This window comes from Ceratina calcarata, unplaced genomic scaffold (assembly GCF_001652005.2).
Source record: "Ceratina calcarata isolate Rehan_Ccalc_2016 unplaced genomic scaffold, ASM165200v1 scaffold310.2, whole genome shotgun sequence".
In the NCBI taxonomy this organism is placed as follows: Eukaryota; Metazoa; Arthropoda; class Insecta; order Hymenoptera; family Apidae; genus Ceratina; species Ceratina calcarata.
Genome location: NW_017153562.1, coordinates 95748 through 115736, shown reverse-complemented (window position 1 = coordinate 115736; position 19989 = coordinate 95748). Strand labels below are relative to the sequence as shown.

The following is a 19989-nucleotide window of genomic DNA, read 5'->3' as shown; positions in this document are numbered from 1 at the left end:
ATTAACATAAGAGTACATGCAAATTTTAAGTCACTATAATTTTTCAAAAATCCCATGAATTGATTTAAAATTTTGCAGGTAGCTTTTTAATAGTAATAGGAATCTATAAAACATTTTTCGCTGGCGTCAATAGTTAATTAAAAAATAAACTGGTTTAGCCATTCATCGACTTTCTCTGTGCGATTATCACTGAGAAAAGCGATTACCGATTGTATTTCAAACCCTATTGAATCCCATACGCTGGCCCAATGATTATACAGCCGCTGTGACTATGTAACAGTATCTTCTCTATGCTTTTAACTATAACTATTTAAATTTTGCGGCGGAATAAGATGCCAGACGAGCATAAAACATTATTCTCTTTACGCCCCACAGTCCCCACCGTCCCCACTACTGCTACTGCATGAAAAGGTAGGGTCAGGAGAGGGGAAGGAGAATACCTCTCTCTACTACTACTGCTACTACTCTACTGTAAGTATAGCGCAGCTGATTTCTGAATATATTCCAGGTAATTTTCACACCTGAAGTCGTGTTAAATTAAATCAGCGTTTTCTTAAAAAGAGTACGTGATCACATAATTACACGAAATGGCTTCGAAAGTAAAAAAGGTTTGATCACCCTGGTATTCTAATCGCGATGCGTTCGTATGTAAACAGATATTTGGAATAAATAATTTAGAACATTATTGTCATTTGTAGGAGGAAGTAATAATAATCTTGATAAACATAGGCATGAAAAAGTCTTTACTGGATAAAGCTAAATTCATTACCCAAAAAATGATGGAAAACATGGTATGTATATGAAAGTATTTTAATCCAATGATATAATTTAATAATTAATACCTAAATTTATAGATATTTACCAAACCACACAGCAAAATTGCGGTAATATTAATGAATTCTTGTTCTACTAAGAATGAGTTAAATGCAGAGCACATTGAAGAATTTATAGAGTTCCAAGCTCCAACTTGGGATTGTATAAGAAAGATAATCAATTTGGAGAGTAAAGACTATCGTTGTAATTGGGTAGAAGCCCTTGAAGCGGCTATACAATATGCAGAAAAATACATGTACGTTGCTGTGTATGAAAATTAGTAATCAGTACATAAATCTATCAATGTATATGATTTTAGTGAGGAGGAGAAAAAGATTTCTGAAAAAAAAATTATATTGATGTCTGATTTCAATGAAGACGAAGATGTTATATCCCAATTTAATGCAGAAGCAATAGCTGATAGACTTTCTGAACAAAAAATTGAACTGACCACATTGTATGAGATATCAAAATCTATTCATGACTACATAAGAACGTACAGTTCTACAAATTAACAGGATCACTTCATTATTTTAGAACAGATGAATCATTAGATAAGAAACCAGCAAAATCTCTGACAACTAGCGAGGTGCTTCTTAAAGAAGTCCATATGAAGGTCTTGTATTCCTTAGTGTAACGTCTGTATAATCTGTTTTACAACGCATTATCATCAGATCTATATTTTTCCGTAGGTCAACGCCCAATGTACTACGTTTGACCATGCTATGTCGATCATAAGATATCACGTAACAACAACAAAAGGAACACCGACTTACTTCACCTTAGAATTGGTTGATGTAAAAATACCAATTGCCACTTACGTTAAAGTAAGCGTTCGAACAGCTTGATTTCTTTGTATCTTTTCACTGAACATTGAAACTTCTGTTAGATCATGACAGGTAAATTACCAAACTTGCAAAAGACCGTAGGCGACAAAAAAGTAAGCACGCAAGTGTATTATTTTAATAGAACCAGAGAATCTTTCGAGAAAGATGAAATTGTAGAAGGATTTAAGTACGGTGGAACATTTATTCAAATTGAAAGTATGCCCCTGATTATTCTAAATATATACATTTATATATGACATCAAATATATGAATCCCTTTTATATAGAGAAACTACAGATGGAAATGACTTATAAGAGTGGCGAAAAAAGCTATAGAGTGCACAGTTTCATAAACAGAGATAAAATTGATTTGGATTATCTTTATGTTTCTGGCAGTCATGTCGTTGTACCGGGAAGCAAAGAACAAGTACGTCTCATTGATTCAACGATCTGACAGATAGAAATTGATTTGTAACTTTATTCTTTTAGACCGTGATAGAACAGTTTTATAGCTTAGTGAAGGCGATGCATAACACAAATACCGTTGCTGTTGCAAGAAGGATAACAACCGCCAATTCTGTACCTAGGATGGTCGCACTATTTCCTTGTATGGACGTGCCTGATGAACCATGGGTATTACAAATGAAGTTCTGTCTTATTCGTTCGAATTCAGCTCAATAATATATATTTGAATTGCAGTGCTTAATCGAGATACAATTGGCATTTGAAGAAGATAGAAGGGTAATTGAGCCAAGAGGCATAAAATCGAATATTAAACAATTGTCTGATGAACAAAACGAAGCTGTAGATAACTTAGTAGATTCCTTGACTCTTCCTGATATCGAGTGAGCATATCTCTGCTCTGCTGAATTACCAGATACGTTCTTTCTATTATACTATTTATACATTTCAGAGATAATTGTGAAGTGGACGGTAGTCAACATTTCCTACCAGGATGTGTACCGAACCCTTCAGTACAGCGCTTCTTTCACGTGTTATCGTCTCGTGCTCTGGATCCAAAGAAACCATTGCAGGCAATGGATGATTATATGAACGAAGTTATGGTAATGCTATCGATAAAAGAAAAAGCGCATCAGAGTTTAAAGAAGATCTCACAAGTGTTTCGCCTGAATCAAGAAAAGAAATCAAAATCAACGTAAGTAAAGTTACAACAAGCACGAAAGTAAATCTTATCAATTAAAAACGTTTTGTCTAGAACTGGAAAAGAAATAGGTGAGGATACTGAGACCAGTAGTAAGAAAGAAGTTGAGATAAAAGAGAGCGTTGAAAGTAGCATCGAAATTCCCACATTAAAAGCAGATGTCATGGACGTTGATCTAGACGAACTGGTACGATGAAATGAACACACAAGTTTTAGTCAAAAGATTAATTTCAACTTTTTTATAGGCTGCCAACATTTAATATCGACTATGTGTATCTCAATATTTGCATTAGAGTTATTCCAAGCGGAAATGTTTAAGAATTTTCAATTAAGGAAAACAAGATAAGTTATTTTTTGGCAATCTATTATTGTATGGAAATAAGCAAACGTGTGTTTTCTAAATGATAAGTCTAAGGCCTTCCAAGTATTATAAGATCTAATGTTTCCTAAATATAATTGAACAAGATTTTTATCTTTCTCCTTTCCTTGGGTAGAAATTTTAAACACTGTCGATTTGGTGTAATTTCGTCATCATATAATAAAACGCCAGGAAACAAATCAAATTTATGGACTTGACTGTTTACAAAATTAAAGAGAACGATATAATAATTAATTCACGAAATAATTTAAGATTTCGTTCGAAAAAATTGTAAATTTTTATCTATACGTTTGAAAACTTGCACGATCATACAGATTCATTAAGAATGAAATATAGAACCAGAGACGAAATTTCCTCTTTGGTAAATATGATTGATCGAATTTTCTACTGTGATTGAATTAGTCAATCGTTCCATAAACACTTTGTATCATACACAGAAGCGCCGGTTTTCGTAGCCGCAGCGCATACCCGGCGTGATGGGCTTGCAAGAGTGGGGTTGTCAAATACATAGCGACTTTTATACATATATATATCATTTCTATATGTATTCAAATCGTATTCGTGCCGCGTGAGGTTAGTTACAAACGGCAAGTGATAATTTCGAAAGAACCGGCATAATAATTCTGCTTTACGTGGCAAAAAAACTGCTCCTCCTACTCGTACAGTTAATATACGTAAAGAGTAGTAAGCATATCAGTCTGAATACGACGAGGAAGGATTCTAGTCAAGAAACAATTCCTCTTTAACTTTAAGTGATAATAAGACGTTTAGAAAATAGACAGTGATCTGTGGGCAGCGAGAACATGCTCCCATCAATTATTGTAATACTTTTTGCTATCGGAATCGTGACCGCTGAAGACTGTAAAGGATGTGTTTCTCTAGATTCTTATTCCTTCGACAAGGTATCTGAATTTTCTTTTATTTTAAATAAAAGTATCAACTCTGTTTAATAAAACTAGATTTACTTGTTTCGCGAAATAATTGCTCGGACGTGAATCACAGCAGCTTGCTATGAAATTCATTTGTTTCATTTCGTAAGATAGATAATGTTGCCATGGTTTCCAGACGCTCCAAGTCGTGTGTCGTGTGTGTAATTATGTTGTGTAAAATGTTCTATATACAAACATTAAATTATTCAAAGCATGCTTTAATTATAAAGTATTATTCTGATCAATAAAGCGTCCTCGTTCTTTATGTACGATCGTGGTATTAAGCAACATCTGATAAATGTTTCGCAGAATATTTATAAAGATGTCATATCGTAGGTGATACCAAAGTTTAAGACTGCAGTCGTGAAATTCGACGTGGCATTCCCGTACGGGGATAAACATGAACAGTACGCGCAAATCGCTGCAGCCACGAAAGATTCTCACGATCTGTTGGTAGCTGAAGTCAGAGTAAAAGACTACGGGAACAAAGACAATTCCGATCTCGCTGCTCGTTATAAAATAAAGTCCGAAGGCTTTCCTGCCGTTTTATTGTTTCTTCAAGGAAAGACAGAACCCATTCCGTTCGTTGCGGAGAAAGAAACTGACTTCACGGCGGACAATATAAAACGATTTATTAAAACAAAATCTGGGGTATATCTTGGTCTACCCGGTTGTGTAGAACAACTGGACAGACTCGCAGAGGAGTTTAGAACTACGGGGGAAAAGGAACGAAAGGTAATATCATAGGAATAACGATGATTTACAAAGTTCTTATAAAAGCACATGAATATGATCACCTTTTATTTCGTAGGAAATATTAAACAAAGCTAAAGTCTTCGAGGACACATTGCCCGACGCGCAACGTGCTGCCGCGAAAGTATATGTTAAAACGATGGAAAGAATATTAGAAAGAGGAGACGTGTTTGTTCAAACGGAACAAACGAGAATAGAGGGTATACTAAAAGGCAAACTTTCCAACGAAAAGAAGCGTACAATGGAGGAGAAACGTAATATCCTACATTCGTTCTCGTACAGGGACGAGTTATAAGAAAATTGATCGAACAATAATTTATTAAACATTTTGTAAAAATAGCGTGATATTAAAATCGAATATCCATTGTTTGGTTCGATGCCAATATTTTGCGGCTCTTGTAATTTAAAATGCTAATACGTGTCAGATAAAACTGTCACTCGATACATTTCAATGTTTCAAACTAATTTTCATAAGTATGAATGTAATAAAATATCTGAAGGACACTGTTTCTAATCTTCGATAATGCCTTAAATGTATTTAATATTTTACCAATCCGAACAACAAAGCGTGGAGTGTATTCTTAAAAAATTTCATGAAATTACAATTCTATAATTTCTCACTTTCTCAAATCGTTCACTTGAATATGAATTTCTGTTAAGGGGTACAAATACTAAAAAAGAAGTATTCTCCATTAAGAAATCACAGATAACATGTAACGATCGCACAAACATTGTCTCATAGAACTACAATTTCTTTCATCTGCTTATTAAAGATGCCACTAAAATATGTACTTCCCTACGACGAAATCAATCATCAAAAAAATCAAAGCATATGCATACATGATTACGTTGGAATGTGCACTTAGTTATCACCTCTAACTTATAGACATATAGGTCTTTACTTTTTCTGTTCTGCGTCCTTAACTTGTAACTGTTCTAAATCTTTAGATACTTTGTCCATGTTCTCCCCGTCCTTGATCTGCTTCTTCTCAGCAGTTTCAATTTCATCATTTTCGTCTTTCGACTCTTCTCCTGTCTGCCTCTTCGCTTCATCTTCGTTATCAGTACTTTCACTAGAACTTACAACACTAGAAGGTTCACTATCACTCTCAACATGTTTCTCTTCCATATTATTTTTCCCAGCATATATCTCACATTCTGAGCCGACTATTTCCTTAGCCTTCTCAAACGCCTCCTTCCAGGCAGTTGCATCTGTATTAAAAAAAGAATGTATCAATGGTACGTCTAATGTTTCAAATCCAATACCTATCTCTTAATACCTACTTTCTGCGTTTGCAAATCTTATGGCAAGTAATTCTGGTTTGAGCTGTTCATCCGCATAATCAGCAAGCACGCTCCACACCCATGCTTTGTCGCTACCACAATTAGGTTTCAGTTCCATCCAGGGAGTTACAAAATGATTAGCACAAATTTTATAGGTCTTGTCTCTACGCATCACAACTCTGACTGTGTTTTTGATTTTATGCCTCAGTAATTTCACCTCTCCTGTACCACGCTCCTTCCACTCTGCCGGTTTACTAGCAGAGTCATAGCGATACAATTTTGCTCTCCTGTGGACAGAACAATTACAATTTGATTACAATTGTATAACATATTTGATGATGGTTATCTACATGTGTCTGTAGAGATGAAAGTAATTACAATTTAATCATTTCCACTTCATCTTCTTCATTGGTAGATACTTCTATTAATGGTAAAGACACTATTGGCTCAAAATGAAGCTCCACTTCGTTTGCATCCTCCTCGTTTTCTTGTGTTTCACAATTAGCACTTTGTGCATCGACATGATCTCCATTTACCTGTAAATTAAGACGAAATACAAGTACCTATAATCGTCAGCATTTAATAAAATATAAAGTATTACGACAGTTAAGTAAATATTTAAACTTCAAGAAGATCAAATACTTTTCAAATTAAACAAAAATGAATAAACAGCATTGGGTCGTGCTTTGTTTCTAAACGGACGCGACAATGTAACCTACTGGAATATGTAGAAAATTTTGAATAAATCACGATAAACCTATTCGAACGGATATTAAATAATAGCATCCCGAAGCTGGATAAATACGGATATTATATTCACCTTCATTTTCTCAAAGTTCTATAGAAGCAATTTTGCGATCTCTTGTATCAAATACCGCCAACTTCGAGCTGACCGATGGCAAACCGTGATATTACGTGATAGACCTCCATGATAATTTGTACGAATTTGAAATGGTAACTGTTCCCACGTCGTTCCCTATTTGATGTAAAACACGTGCCGGGAAATTTTATAAAGTGAACTGAAAATCGAAATAAAATCGTTTACAAATGCACGATATGCGAATTTTTAAGGTAAATTAAATTAAGGAAATGAGATATATAACTCGGAACGATCTAGGGAGTTTGAAGGTCGACCAGAATGCGTGCAACACCAAATAGATCCCTCTGGTATTCGAAAGTACGGGAGCTGGCTGTAACTTTTACGATTCAATGGCTCGTTTGAAAAGCTGTTATATTAATCTAATCATTATTGCGCGACTAATTAATGCATCAACATTTCGTTTCCGCAAAAACGGCACGGAGCATGTTCGATAAGTCGACCGGTCGAATCTTATCGAACAGGAAGAGCTCGAACTTGGGGAAGGGGTAAAAGGAAGTGGAGTGCGCGGTTGTCCGGGCGGCCATTGCGGGTACATTGTCCGAAACCACGAATGCGATTGAGTGCTGTGCACCGCGCGAGTGAAATCAGCAAATATCAAAGATCATCCCTGAAAGAAGGTGCTCCGTGTGAAGCCCGGGACGCGCACAAAACCCCGGCCCGATGGCTGAATCCGACAAACTGAATATTGACAACATCATAGCTCGGCTCTTGGAAGGTACATACATGAACCAGTTCGGTTCGCCCTTTTACGAGGGGGAGGGGCGCGATGATACGAGACCATCGTTCGCGTCATTCTTTGTTACACTTCCTCCATACTTGCGCCTCGTTACAAACTGATTGAAGGTCCCCTCGAGTATGCGACGTCCTTCATTTTTCATCCTCCTCCATCCTTTCGCTCTTCCCATCGAGTTTATTTTTACGATTACGCAACTCGCTTTAAATGCAACCTATCTCAGATATTCCAAACGAATCGGTTGTTTGTTTACACGAACCGGAATTGATAGTGCGTAGTAGGAGTCGTTGGCTTGTGGGCGAGGCTCTCGATTTTATTCTGCGTAATCGATACAATATACTTTATACCTTTCAATCCTATGTTTATCCTCCGGCAACATTTAGGTTTTTCGTTTGTATAAATAGATGAAGCTGATTCACGCGGTAATTTATCTTAGAATAGTTCAATTACGTCCTCGTAGCAAATGAAATATATCTAAATAGTTCTTAGCATGTAGAGAAAAATAAATGTACGATAGGTGTGCTAAATACACTTGATTCAGGTCATTTCTTGTTTTCAATTAATTCAAACGAATTGGAGGATAAACTTTAAATGGTGATGATTTTCTCTTTTAGTACGGGGAGCTAGGCCAGGAAAAAATGTACAGCTGACAGAAGGGGAAATCAAAGGATTATGCTTGAAGTCACGTGAAATCTTTCTATCGCAACCTATTCTGTTAGAACTTGAGGCACCGCTTAAAATATGTGGTGAGTTTCATATAAAGAGGTTTCTAAACATGTAAAATACAAGAATGGGGTTTCTGAAAATACAGAATGAATTCACTTTCCTAGGTGACATCCATGGACAATACTATGATCTATTACGGCTATTCGAATACGGTGGATTCCCACCGGAGAGCAACTATCTCTTCTTAGGAGATTACGTCGACAGAGGAAAGCAATCGTTGGAGACGATTTGCCTCCTTCTCGCCTACAAGATCAAATATCCCGAAAACTTTTTCTTACTTCGCGGAAATCATGAATGTGCGTCGATCAACAGGATATATGGTTTCTACGATGAATGTACGTGTTTGTACAGAGACATGATCCGTTAAATTCTGGCTCATAGTTTTAACTCTATTGTCAATGCTTAGGTAAACGTCGATACAATATCAAGCTCTGGAAAACGTTCACGGACTGTTTTAACTGCTTGCCCGTCGCGGCCATAGTCGACGAGAAAATATTCTGCTGCCACGGTGGTCTCAGTCCGGATCTCCAAAATATGGAACAGATCAGACGCATCATGAGACCGACAGATGTACCTGACCAAGGCTTGCTATGTGACCTGCTGTGGTCCGACCCAGACAAAGACACGATGGGCTGGGGTGAAAACGATCGTGGTGTATCGTTCACGTTTGGAGCCGAGGTCGTTGCCAAATTTTTACATAAGCACGACTTCGACCTCATATGTCGCGCTCATCAAGTATGTATGCCGTGATACACGTGTTACGATCCGTTGCGTAATAAATGATAAAAAGGTTGACGAAAAACTTGTGCCAAAATTGTAGGTAGTGGAAGACGGCTACGAGTTTTTCGCGAAGCGGCAATTAGTCACCCTGTTCTCAGCGCCGAACTATTGTGGCGAATTCGATAACGCCGGGGCTATGATGTCCGTGGACGAAACTCTCATGTGCAGTTTCCAAATTCTGAAACCGGCGGATAAAAAAAAATTAACATACGGTGGCCTGAACGCAAATAGGCCTGTGACGCCTCCGCGAGGCGGTGGAAATAACAAGAGCAAGAAGAAGTGAAGTCCTTAGATTCATTTCTCATCCCACATTTCTTTTTGAACGCGACGTTTAGAACTTTAAAACAACTCCTTTTAAACTACCCACCATGTTCTAAGACATTAAGTTCTTGTAAAAGAAAAGATGTTATTGTTATCATTTTTCCTAGTATCGCTATTACTATTATCAATGCTACTGTCATTTTTTCGAACTTATCATTAATTACACTCAGCCATTTACGATCACGTTTTAAAATAGAGAAAAATTCGAAGGGGCATAGTTCGCTGAACGTAACGGATAAAAATGAAAAGTCACTCGTTGATGAAATGGTTCAAGTCGAGAAGGAAATGCTAGTAAATGATTGACTATGAGAAAAGTTCATCTCAATTGGACGATCAGAACAAAGATCGATAAAAGGCTATTATGAGATTCTTCTAGCAGAATCTATCGTTAGAAACTGGAAGAGAAAAACTGATTCATGGCATACTCATTCATATCAGTCTCCTCGCTGTTTTTATAGGATGAACAATCTAGAAATCATTTGCGTTATCACTGACAAAAGATATGGCATGATACAATTGATACGATGCCAGGGACAATTTTATTATGCCATTCTCCGCTTTCAATGGCATGCATACATAGTTCGTTAATGAGATTATTAATATGTGCGTAATATCGAATGGATAGTGGTTTCGATTAACTAACGATTCTGGCTTCATTACTTATCTGTGAATTGCACAAAATTTGTGACTGACAGATACGACTTTCGTAGACCAAACGTTTTCGTAGGATATGCTTTTATAATTACATTTGTATAAATGGCAAAAACGAGAAAAAAACTCTAATATTTTAGCTGGTCGATGAAAATCTATTTCAGTAAATATTTTTAAAAACGAGAATTAAGGAAAGAAGCTTACTTATACACATTTCTTATTTGTATACCTATATCCTAAAACAAATGAATGATACACTAAGTGGTCGTATCCGTATTTGACTAAACGTCGTTGTGGTTACTAATTTTTCGGAATGGGATCGATAACGAATGGTCGAACTGGTATAAAGCCAAGCTGTGAATGTGTACAATGCTAGTAGCGATGTCATTACGCATTACGTACGGTAAGAAGAACGAGGAATGTAATAAGAAGAAACCCCGATTTCTAAGGATTCATCGTATAAACAACTGTTTCCCGAATATAATTTTACTAATCACTTATACACGTTTATATTTTATCGTCAACTCCGTTCATTCTCTCGATACACCTCATGCACCATGTAGACCGTAAAACTACCTATTCCAAAAATGTCAGCTCGCATTCAAGAATGAAATCATTATATAAGATACTGTTCTGTAAAAAAAGAAATTAGCGCAACAAACGAAACACCCTTCATGTCTCTCTTCCTTGTAATTGTATATTAATTTCTATTTTATAAATAAACTCATGGGAAAACATTTATTCATCTATTTTTGTTTCATAACAATTGTTGCTATAATTTTTTTAATCTACACCACATTCCAATGTTACGGTTCAGGAAATTCTTTTACTTTCGTGGCTTAATTTCGTTCATGAAAGACTTTGTGTACATATATAAATATATTTTAGAAAAACAGTGGTACTATTAAAATTACAAATAACGTTGGATAATAAATTCGTAAAGTTTAATTATACAGACTCGTTCGTCTTTTATAGTGGCTTAGATCGAGGGGTGGATAGATGCTATTCGATACTGCTGACTGTTCGTGGACTTATACGTGCGTTTGAAATTATTTAATTGCCCTAAGATTCGAAGCGATAAAATATGTTATTGTTGGCACTATTACGTACGAAGTACATACTATAATAACTCGTCTTTAAAGTAGACTTTTAAATAGCCGTAGACCTGCAAAATGAAGTAATAAATTTACACATGAGATAAAAGACGTACATCACCACCGTCGATTGTAAATTACTACAGGAATCGCAAATGTAATAACTTCGGAACAGGTGTTTATATTTAAAACATTCTTTTCGCTAAGGTGACTCGATGTAACGAAAGAATGGAGAACTTTTTATCAAGAAATAAATTCGTTTCCCTGAACCGTCGTTCTTTAATACAGTCTAGTACGAAGAAAGTCTTGAAAGAAGAGACGTAAAGGGTACAGAGGACCGACGTATCTTTGACATTTAACGGAAATTAATTTGTATCATTGGGGAGAGGTATCAGAGAGTCAGCACCTCGTTCTAATCAATTAACCGCGGTGGTTTAGCGACGAGGTACACGAAAAACGGTCCTCGTCCCTGAGAGAGCACGCCGTACTATACCCGAGTATTTGTCACGTCCAAGAAAGCTCCGCCTTTTGGCATCGGATTCAAAGGAAGAGGATGTAGCCAGCATCCCGTAAACGCGATCTGGCCGAAGCGTGGGTGTCCGTGTAGGAGGATCTTCGAGAGATCCCACCTCCCTCGTGGAACGTCTCCTTTCCTCTCGATCCTCCTTCTCGGCGATCCACGATCGATTCACCTCTGGGAGAGGAAACCAGCAGGAAGGAGAGGAGGAGGAGGAGGAGGAGGAATCCCTTATGAAAAGAGAGAGGGCACGCCATCGGAGAGTGATGTACCGATGATAAGCCACGAGGTGTGTAGTCGGCTCGGGGGAGTTCTTTCTGATTCATCCGATGTCGCGCGTTCGCGCCCGCAGCTTTAAGCTCCTCTTGTCAGCATCCGGATCTCGAGGTGAGGACAAGTCCTGTTGACGAGAGGTGTGAGAGCCCGTCGACGATGTCGGGCATCCTCTGATATTCGGCCAGGATCTCGAACCCCGCTGATTGCCCCGAAACGCTTTAATGAGTGTCCGCGAAAGATAAGCATTCTACGAGCCTCCTCGTCTTCTTCTCGTACCAACGTGGTCCCGTCGTCACTGAACACTGTATCACGTTCCCACGTGTCTATCGGATTGTTTTATGTGCAGAGAACAAAATAAAGTTCACGGGTGATCGAGACCACTGTGTTCAAGTGACTGTGATCAAACTAGTTAAGTGAACTGTACACGAATACGTTTTCTACTAAAAGTGAATCGAACGGATTGTTACATCGGTGAACTTTGAGTCAGTTCGTTGATGCAGTTTAGAAACCAGTGAGAATGCAACAACAACATGAACATCGACACGACATCGTCACCGATTGTTGCTACCAGCAGTGGACGCATCATCAGAATCATCCCCAACCCGTGACGAGCGTACCATCTCCGATGCAACAGATGGAAGGTACTTGAGACCTGATTACGAACTTCGTCTCCTCGATCCACGAATCATCCCCTGTCCGATCCGATCCAATGATCTTTTCCTTTTATCGTTTCAGCGTGTTTACAATCCGCAGGGAGGGCGAAACGCTCCCGCAGCCCGAACTTGCCGAAGCCTTCGTTACCGCCGCAGGTCGTCAATTCTTCGTCGACTTCCGTCGAAACCCGTAATGACAGCAATAATAATAATCATCATCACGGCGATCATCATCCGAGCGAGAGCGCGACAAATCCGACGGAAGAAGTCAGTACGAAAAGACCCCTTCATCCTGCATTGGTAGGCGCCGGGGCAGCTCTCGAAGCGAAACCGCTTTGGGAGGAATTCCATCAATTAGGAACCGAAATGATCGTCACCAAAGCTGGCAGAAGAATGTTCCCTACGTTTCAGGTATCTATCGTCCGTACGTTTCGCGTACTCGTACGAAATTCAAATACACAAAAGTGAAATGTTTCTCAGTGCCGATTTTTCGGTCTGGATCCCACGACCGATTATCTGTTGGTGATGGATTTCGTGCCTTGCGACGACAAGAGGTACAGATACGCTTTCCACAGCAGTGCCTGGGTGGTTGCCGGCCGCGCGGATCCAGTTTCACCGCCGAGGATTCACGTGCACCCCGACAGTCCTGCGAGCGGTGCCCACTGGACGAAGCAACCGGTGTCCTTCGACAAGTTGAAACTGACCAACAATCAGCTGGACGACAACGGGCACGTGAGTGATCGTTTAACGATCTTTATCACGCGATTAAAACGCGAATCGTAAATCTTCGAAGTAGCTTCAAAGCGACGCGAGCCGTTCCGCGGAGAATACACCTACGTTGTAAGCTAGAACGAGGGATGTACGAGTCGTATCACGTTCCACGTGTTTGTCGTTTACGGACGACTTCGCCTTAATTGACCTGAGATACGAGCCTGTCCTCCGCGAGAAATTACAACGCCGCGTCGCGAACGACACGCGGTAAACTGTTTCTTTTCCGCTTTGGCCACATGGTGATGCGTACATTAAATTATGAAATAAATACGATTCTCTCAATGCAATTTTCCACGGAGTGAAACTCGCTCGTAAAACGATTCGAGACTTGGATAATTTCGGTGACGCTCGGCTGAATGAACGTTAAATGAAAAAGCGTTGCGTCGGCATTGAATGGGACAAAGCGTGACGTTGAGGCATGGTTCCATTAGAAGCTATTATCGTCTTACGAGTAATTAGTAGCAATAATTGTTTTAACACGTTCTTCGGATTTATACTCTGTTGGCAGATGAAACTTAATCGCGTAGCGAACGAGTCAATGACTTTATTTCTATCTCTATGGATCGTTGCAAAAGTTCGCTTCAAGAACGACGAAGCCACAATTTATTCTTGAATATTTTCGTTTCGTTATAAACTAGAATCGTATCGATCTTGCCATCGGGTATCGGCAGTCTATCATCGAGTCTCGCCGTATTTCTAGCGGGCGCATTTCCGTTTTGTGTACTCTTTAGATCTTCTCCTGTCCGCGGCTTATTAATCCTGCTCTCCTGTCGCCACGAAGAACGGCAATAGAAACTATACCGCGAGTGAAATAACGTAAACATGTGTAGTATAAACCAAGCACTCTGGAAGCCTGGGAAAAGATCGCCGAGCCTTGGACGTGTTTACGGCTCTCAAAAGAATTTACCAGCATGAAAGAGAGCTCTCCGTTCAGAATTATAAGCGTTTGCGAGGATGCACTGATCGTTTCATAGTTCGAAAAGTCACACCGCGTCGATCCTCGGGAATCTCAATTAAAAGGATTCTGTTTCACGTGATGATTTCGTGATTTGAAAATTTACACTGCGTCGATTGTGATCCTTGAGAATCTCGGTTAAAAATATTCTGTTTCCTGTAGTTTCGTTTTAAACGATAATTTGTTACGCTCTAGTTCGCGTGTCGAACCTCGAGACACTCTTGATTCCGTTCTTGTTCCTCTTCATTGTGTCCTAATGCATCTGCAGTCGGGCCAAAAATAATCGTCCCTATGTATCTGTGCCAAATTCGACGTGTCAGGCACCATTGCAAATAAAGTGATTCAGTGTTGAGGCGCATTGGCATACCGATTAATGAATTTACCTCTCGATCCATTCGTTAGTCGTTAATCAATAGGAGGACAGTGCGCGAAATCTTCGGGACACGGTGATCCCTGATCGCGATGTCGCAGATGATTCTGTTGGGATTGATAGCCATCTGGTTGCTGTTGATCCTGATAAATTCGTTTCAAAATCTTCGCGGTCACATTGTCACTCAACGCGTCACCGATTATTGCAAATACAGATCCATCGGTTTCATCCAGAAACTTTTCTAACTGTTTATCATGCAAAATCATCACATCTTGTCGGTAGGATTTTAAATCATTTTCAAGTTCCGCGCACATAAGTCATTCGATGGAAAAAATATGCAAACCCAGGATCTTTTTCATACGCAACAGACAAACACTGATACTCTTTGGCTCGAGTTCCGTTCGAGAATTTATTGCTCCGCGTAAGAATTTTAACTCGCGGAGAGCGACCCTTCGTTTTACGCGCGCTGGTTTGTTCCTTTAATGCTGAGAATGTGCTGAGAAAAACGTGGCAGCGGGTTTTGTAAAACATTTGGAATTCGCCGTTGAAACGCCCAACGATTTCGGTTTCTTAATTAGCGGCTCCTCCGAAAGTCTTTGGTCGAGAAGCTGCGGGAGCTAACGGGCATTTTTAATCGGTAAACTTGAAGCATGCCAACAAAGCCTGTATAATGTCGAGGAGAAAACCGGAAAACCGGAGAAGAATAGTATGTCAGCGAGCTCTGGTTGACGGTACCAGGCCACACGCAAATACATTCTCTACCGCGAGGATGACTCTTCCTCATCCTCCCTGTTTGTCCCCCACGATCCTTTTTCTGTGTATTCAAAGAGACACATGCTCTGGCACTCTGGGATATGAGTGTGCGCAAGAGGAAGGACGAAGGTTTCGGGTTGCTGTGGAGTGGCTCGGGTTTAGTTTTTACACTAATTAGTCACCGAGACTCTCGTGCCTGTCAAACATTGTGACCGCCCCCCTGTGGCGAGGTTTCCTCTAAAAAAGAAGGGAAATCCTCACGTGTGCTATTTTCTTTCTATTCTCCTCTCCCTCTTCGTTCCTCTTTACTATCCACCAAATTATAGAAAAGCTGCAATGAATCGCTATAAAATAAATTCCTCGTTTAATGTTTCAGATAATTCTGAATTCGATGCATCGGTACCAGCCGCGATGCCACGTAGTGGTAGCACCCTCGCCGCCAGGTTCCGGGCCAGATCCCCGAACCGAGAATTTCAAAACGTTCACTTTCCCGGAGACACGATTCACCGCAGTGACCGCCTACCAGAATCACCGCATCACGCAATTGAAGATCGCCAGCAATCCCTTCGCGAAAGGTTTCCGCGACTGCGAGTCGGACGAATGCGACTCGGTCGCGGTCTCTGGTATGCAGAATCCCGCGAAGAGACCAGCCACTGGGAGCACCAGCGTTCTGTCGTCGAGCTACGTGAACAGTATACCTGCCGTGCAAATCCCGAGCATATCGAGCCAAGAGCATCATCAATTTTACGGTGCCTCCGCGACGGGACCCTGGACCTATCCTGGTCACCATGGACAGCCGGCTGCACACATGAATTCCGTCCACTATTCGACGCATCCTCATCATCCTCATCCTGGAGCATCGTTGTACGGCCCACGATAACGTGGAACCGTAGTGAACGATCGTGATCATCGTATGACCAAAGTTTTAACCGCTGGCCTGCCAACGATGTCAACGAATCGAAAATGAATCGACGCCAAAGTAACGTTTCGTACGATAGAGGCTAATATAATCGTGTCTTATTAAAATTACAACGAACTTTATACCAAAGATATAAAATTAAGCATAGAGTTATCTAATTTATATTACTAAAGAAGATCTTTAAGAAAATAATTATCCTGTTCGCTATTTATTCAAGTGTACTTAATTACTAATAAGATGTACTCGAGCGACGATCATGTCTTACCGAACCGAGCATCGCAGAAATACAAGGAAGAAAATCGAAGTTCTGTTCATGTTAACAACGATCGAATCATCGTGTGATACAAATCGGCTGGTGTCGTAGGTCCGTGTAGTCCAGTCGTAAAAGAAAGTGCCTTTTGTAGGAGCAAAGTGCATCTATTTATACAGGGTGTCTGAAATGCCGAACGAGCCTAAAACGCTCTCGAGCCAAGACGGGAAAAGTAAACGCACCGTGACAACCCATGAGAAAGCTCGACTACTAAGTGCCTTAATAAATTATTCCTCAAGTATCCCGTGCCATTATCTTTCGAACCGTACGATTTTCCATCGACGATTCGGTAAATTGTATCAAGAGATTCAAGCGCATTGCACGAATATTTGAGAAACAGAGAATCTTTTCAAATAAACGTAAACAATTTCAAGTACCACTTGTCTACTTCTTTCCCTACGAAACCTCTGCTCCACTCCCGTAACTCTAAATACGTTCCGAAATGAAAATTTGTCGAAGAAGTTTCCAACCGCCTACTCCAAATTGCCCCGATGGATCGTATCCGCCGTATCACATGATTTGACATTTGGACTGTTGGAAATGACAAGCTATTGCCAGCGAGACGAAGCGGCGCAGAACCGGAGCGTTTCAGTTTGTCAGTTCGTAAGCGTAGAAAAACGGATGGACCGACGTGCACCATGATTGATGGCGACGCGAGAAGCCTCGTTGTGTAAACATATTATATACCGTATCCTTAATGACTCCCTATGAACATCCTTCCCAGTGAACGTTTCGCAGTCGTTCACGAGCTGCACGCGCTTCTGGCAAAGGAATAAAAATACCACAAGTCCTGGATCAAAGCGAGTAAACTAATTATCTCCGTTTAAATTGACTTCGTGCCAATCCTTAATCTATACCGGTTTCCCTTCGGCTTAACACTTAAATCATATAAAGAAGCGAACGTCTCGATCTCTTAAATCGGTTTTCGTCGAAAGAGGAGGGAGATCGAGTTTCAGCACGCGTCTACGAGGAAAACGTAGCTTTCGTTTATGACCCTGGTCGCAGAAGAAATGTCACGAACCGGTGGTGGAAGCACAGACGTTTCGACCACAGAGGGACCGCGCTTATCGGTGACGCGTGACGGCGCCGGCAATAAAAAGCGTTCGTCGGGCTACCTCCGCTTATACTTTCATCTTCGTAGGTGTCGAGCCCGGTGCACATTAACCCCCGACGGGGTCAGGTGACGGAACGCGCTGCTGGTGGCACCTCCAGCTCCAGCTGCCCTCGAAGATCTCATTTTCGGGCCCTTTAAAAAGAACGGGTTTCTCGATAAGTGAACCAAGAGTGTGGCACGGACAAACGAAAGGCGTGGCTAAAAACGTTAGAAGCTTTTTGACAAATCGTAGTGGATGAGAGATGCGAATTTTGCTTGCAATCGCAATGACTGTTTTCTACGCTGCAATAGTCAACGACATAGTTTCGTGTTCTATTGAGGAGGGAAGCACTCGAGGACCTCCAACGAAGCGAATAGCTAGCATTTTTCACTTTCCCTTCGACCACCCAAACATGATCGCTTATTCTCGACGGAAATTCTATACAGCGAACGTTGCTTTATATTTAAGACGAGATGCCACATAGAATTAGAGGAGAATAAAATGATGTAGTATATTCATACAAAGTAACTCACGTCGCTTAATAAATCTTGCTAATTTTCCGGTAGTAGCTCGTTGGTTTCGGATCAAAGACCGACAAATGAATCGCTCAGTAGATAGAAGAAAAAAAAGGTGAGAAATAGGAAGAAAAAGGAGTGGGAGGAGGCGTGCATCCGTAAACCGAAACATCTCGGGGTGCGGTCTTGCGTTATCCCACGGGCCATGAATCCGTCATCGCCGGCTACCAGCAGGAATACCGCGTATACGGTGCCGTCGACTACCAGGACTTTTATAGCTTAGCAGTTTGACACGACCAACTGATTTCCATCGACAAAAATCAAGTTCCGCGCTCTCGACGAAAAGAAAGACCCGACCCGACCGTCGGCGAGTCTCTGTCAACTTCATGAATCCTCTGTACATCTTTTTTAAGAACTACGACTAACGAAACGCAAAAGCAATAACGATCACGTGGCTGTTTTTCTATGAAGATTCAAAACTATGTGAAAAGAAAGAAAGGGAGGGAAACAGTTTCCAGGAGTTTGTCACGTTTATAAAGACAAAAAGAACATTTGTTATTTCGAGAACTGGGAGAAGCTTCCGTTTCAGTGCAAAGCTCTCAAAAGAAGAGGAGCTTGAAGACTGTGAGACGGTGGCGTATACGACGAGCAGAAGTTCATATCTTGCGGTACCAGCCGCACGAATATGGCTGTAATGACAGATTTACAGATTCCAGCCATCGGGCTCTGGTCGCTTCTTCGGGATTCTTAAAGCGTACGTTCAACGAGCGAGATGTGCCTCGGATGGCCGGAGTGCGCGTCAAATCGCACCTCGACTGTTTATGCTTTACGTCTGCAACCCTTCCGTCCTCCCTCGTCTACTTCTTAAAACTTCTTCGTCACCGCCATCGTTTTCTTACTACGTTTGCGTTTTATTTAAATATTGAATCTAAATCGTCGGGCTTTGAACCACGAAGCTTCGGATTTCCCAAACGATTTAAAACTGTATTGTCCTACGTTCAACTATAAATTTAAATCGGCGGGTTTTGAACCACGAAGCCTCAAATTTCCCGAACATTTTAAGAATCTATTGTTATACGTTCGTCTATAAACATTTAGCTGGTTCGTAGCTACCAAAATTAAATCTTCTAATTGACGTTGAAAAGTAATGAGGATCGTCGTTAGCTCGTGGTTCGGTCTTATTAGTAACAACAAAATGACTGTGGGTTACCGGGTGTCGACTCATCCTCCGTAATTGCATGACGACAGGTGACTTGGAACAAATATGATTTAAAATTGGAATTCATCGTAAATTTAACATCGTGCCAAAATGGCAAATGTTCCGGTTCTTTTTCTCCCACGCGCGCGTCACTTCCTGAACCGCATCTAAATACAATGTGTCTTTTACATCGACTCCTATCACCGCGTTGTTGTTCTAAAATCTTTTTGAGGGACATTAATATCAGATTTGAAACGAGCTGCTCTCAAAATTAATTTCATTGATATACACGCGGAGTAAATGGGGGACAGGAAGAAATACGGACAT

At 40.4% G+C, this 19989-nt stretch overlaps 5 protein-coding genes across 7 annotated transcripts; 4 read left to right on the top strand and 1 right to left on the bottom strand.

Annotated features, from left to right (window-relative positions):
* The first annotated feature begins 393 nt into the window (after positions 1-393).
* LOC108624500 (X-ray repair cross-complementing protein 5) lies at positions 394-3364 on the top strand. 2 transcript variants are annotated; one of them, XM_026813146.1, is made up of 14 exons: positions 394-411; positions 509-608; positions 699-791; positions 855-1069; positions 1133-1270; positions 1351-1429; positions 1506-1640; positions 1703-1856; positions 1927-2066; positions 2129-2272; positions 2339-2484; positions 2553-2795; positions 2856-2988; positions 3047-3364. In XM_026813146.1, exons 2-14 carry the CDS (start codon positions 588-590, stop codon positions 3059-3061), a joined length of 1656 nt encoding a protein of 551 aa, XP_026668947.1. In that variant the 5' UTR covers positions 394-411; positions 509-587; the 3' UTR covers positions 3062-3364. The 2 variants fall into 2 exon arrangements, with proteins under 2 accessions (XP_026668947.1, XP_026668946.1); XM_026813145.1 differs by lacking the exon at positions 394-411 and having other exon boundaries at positions 428-608.
* A 91-nt stretch (positions 3365-3455) lies between these two features.
* Positions 3456-5381, top strand: wbl (endoplasmic reticulum protein 29-like protein wbl). The gene is made up of 3 exons (XM_018023873.2): positions 3456-4082; positions 4446-4844; positions 4921-5381. The coding sequence occupies exons 1-3, from the start codon at positions 3984-3986 to the stop codon at positions 5155-5157; spliced, it is 735 nt and encodes a 244-aa protein (XP_017879362.1). The 5' UTR covers positions 3456-3983; the 3' UTR covers positions 5158-5381.
* On the bottom strand, positions 5163-7410 carry LOC108624502 (ran-specific GTPase-activating protein). Of its 2 annotated transcripts, XM_018023871.2 has the most exons (5): positions 7250-7410; positions 6967-7165; positions 6525-6682; positions 6147-6433; positions 5163-6074 (listed from the first exon to the last, which is right to left on the bottom strand). In XM_018023871.2, exons 2-5 carry the CDS (start codon positions 6970-6972, stop codon positions 5761-5763), a joined length of 765 nt encoding a protein of 254 aa, XP_017879360.1. In that variant the 5' UTR covers positions 6973-7165; positions 7250-7410; the 3' UTR covers positions 5163-5760. The 2 variants fall into 2 exon arrangements, with proteins under 2 accessions (XP_017879360.1, XP_026668951.1); XM_026813150.1 differs by having other exon boundaries at positions 6967-7410.
* Positions 7411-7540: 130 nt separating this feature from the next.
* Positions 7541-10978, top strand: LOC108624501 (serine/threonine-protein phosphatase alpha-2 isoform). The gene is made up of 5 exons (XM_018023870.2): positions 7541-7741; positions 8374-8505; positions 8590-8820; positions 8892-9220; positions 9306-10978. The coding sequence occupies exons 1-5, from the start codon at positions 7687-7689 to the stop codon at positions 9546-9548; spliced, it is 990 nt and encodes a 329-aa protein (XP_017879359.1). The 5' UTR covers positions 7541-7686; the 3' UTR covers positions 9549-10978.
* Positions 10979-11701: 723 nt separating this feature from the next.
* Positions 11702-17231, top strand: LOC108624412 (T-box transcription factor TBX10). Its single transcript, XM_018023677.2, has 4 exons — positions 11702-12765; positions 12860-13188; positions 13258-13509; positions 16003-17231. Exons 1-4 carry the CDS (start codon positions 12642-12644, stop codon positions 16504-16506), a joined length of 1209 nt encoding a protein of 402 aa, XP_017879166.1. The 5' UTR covers positions 11702-12641; the 3' UTR covers positions 16507-17231.
* Positions 17232-19989: the final 2758 nt, after the last annotated feature.

Coding starts and splice junctions, on each gene's coding strand:
- LOC108624502 (XM_026813150.1), bottom strand. Junction 6,434..6,524: donor GAAGTGGAAATGATTAAATT/GTAATTACTTTC, acceptor TTCTGTCCACAG/GAGAGCAAAATTGTATCGCT. Junction 6,075..6,146: donor AAGATTTGCAAACGCAGAAA/GTAGGTATTAAG, acceptor TTTTTAATACAG/ATGCAACTGCCTGGAAGGAG.
- LOC108624500 (XM_026813146.1), top strand. CDS start 588: ATGGCTTCGAAAGTAAAAAAG. Junction 1,857..1,926: donor AACATTTATTCAAATTGAAA/GTATGCCCCTGA, acceptor CCTTTTATATAG/AGAAACTACAGATGGAAATG. Junction 2,067..2,128: donor TACCGGGAAGCAAAGAACAA/GTACGTCTCATT, acceptor TTATTCTTTTAG/ACCGTGATAGAACAGTTTTA.
- LOC108624412 (XM_018023677.2), top strand. CDS start 12,642: ATGCAACAACAACATGAACATCGACACGACATCGTCACCGATTGTTGC. Junction 13,189..13,257: donor GAATGTTCCCTACGTTTCAG/GTATCTATCGTC, acceptor AATGTTTCTCAG/TGCCGATTTTTCGGTCTGGA. Junction 13,510..16,002: donor AGCTGGACGACAACGGGCAC/GTGAGTGATCGT, acceptor TTAATGTTTCAG/ATAATTCTGAATTCGATGCA.
- wbl (XM_018023873.2), top strand. CDS start 3,984: ATGCTCCCATCAATTATTGTAATACTTTTTGCTATCGGAATCGTGACC. Junction 4,083..4,445: donor ATTCTTATTCCTTCGACAAG/GTATCTGAATTT, acceptor GTCATATCGTAG/GTGATACCAAAGTTTAAGAC. Junction 4,845..4,920: donor CGGGGGAAAAGGAACGAAAG/GTAATATCATAG, acceptor TTTATTTCGTAG/GAAATATTAAACAAAGCTAA.
- LOC108624501 (XM_018023870.2), top strand. CDS start 7,687: ATGGCTGAATCCGACAAACTGAATATTGACAACATCATAGCTCGGCTC. Junction 8,821..8,891: donor ATATGGTTTCTACGATGAAT/GTACGTGTTTGT, acceptor GTCAATGCTTAG/GTAAACGTCGATACAATATC. Junction 9,221..9,305: donor TCATATGTCGCGCTCATCAA/GTATGTATGCCG, acceptor CCAAAATTGTAG/GTAGTGGAAGACGGCTACGA.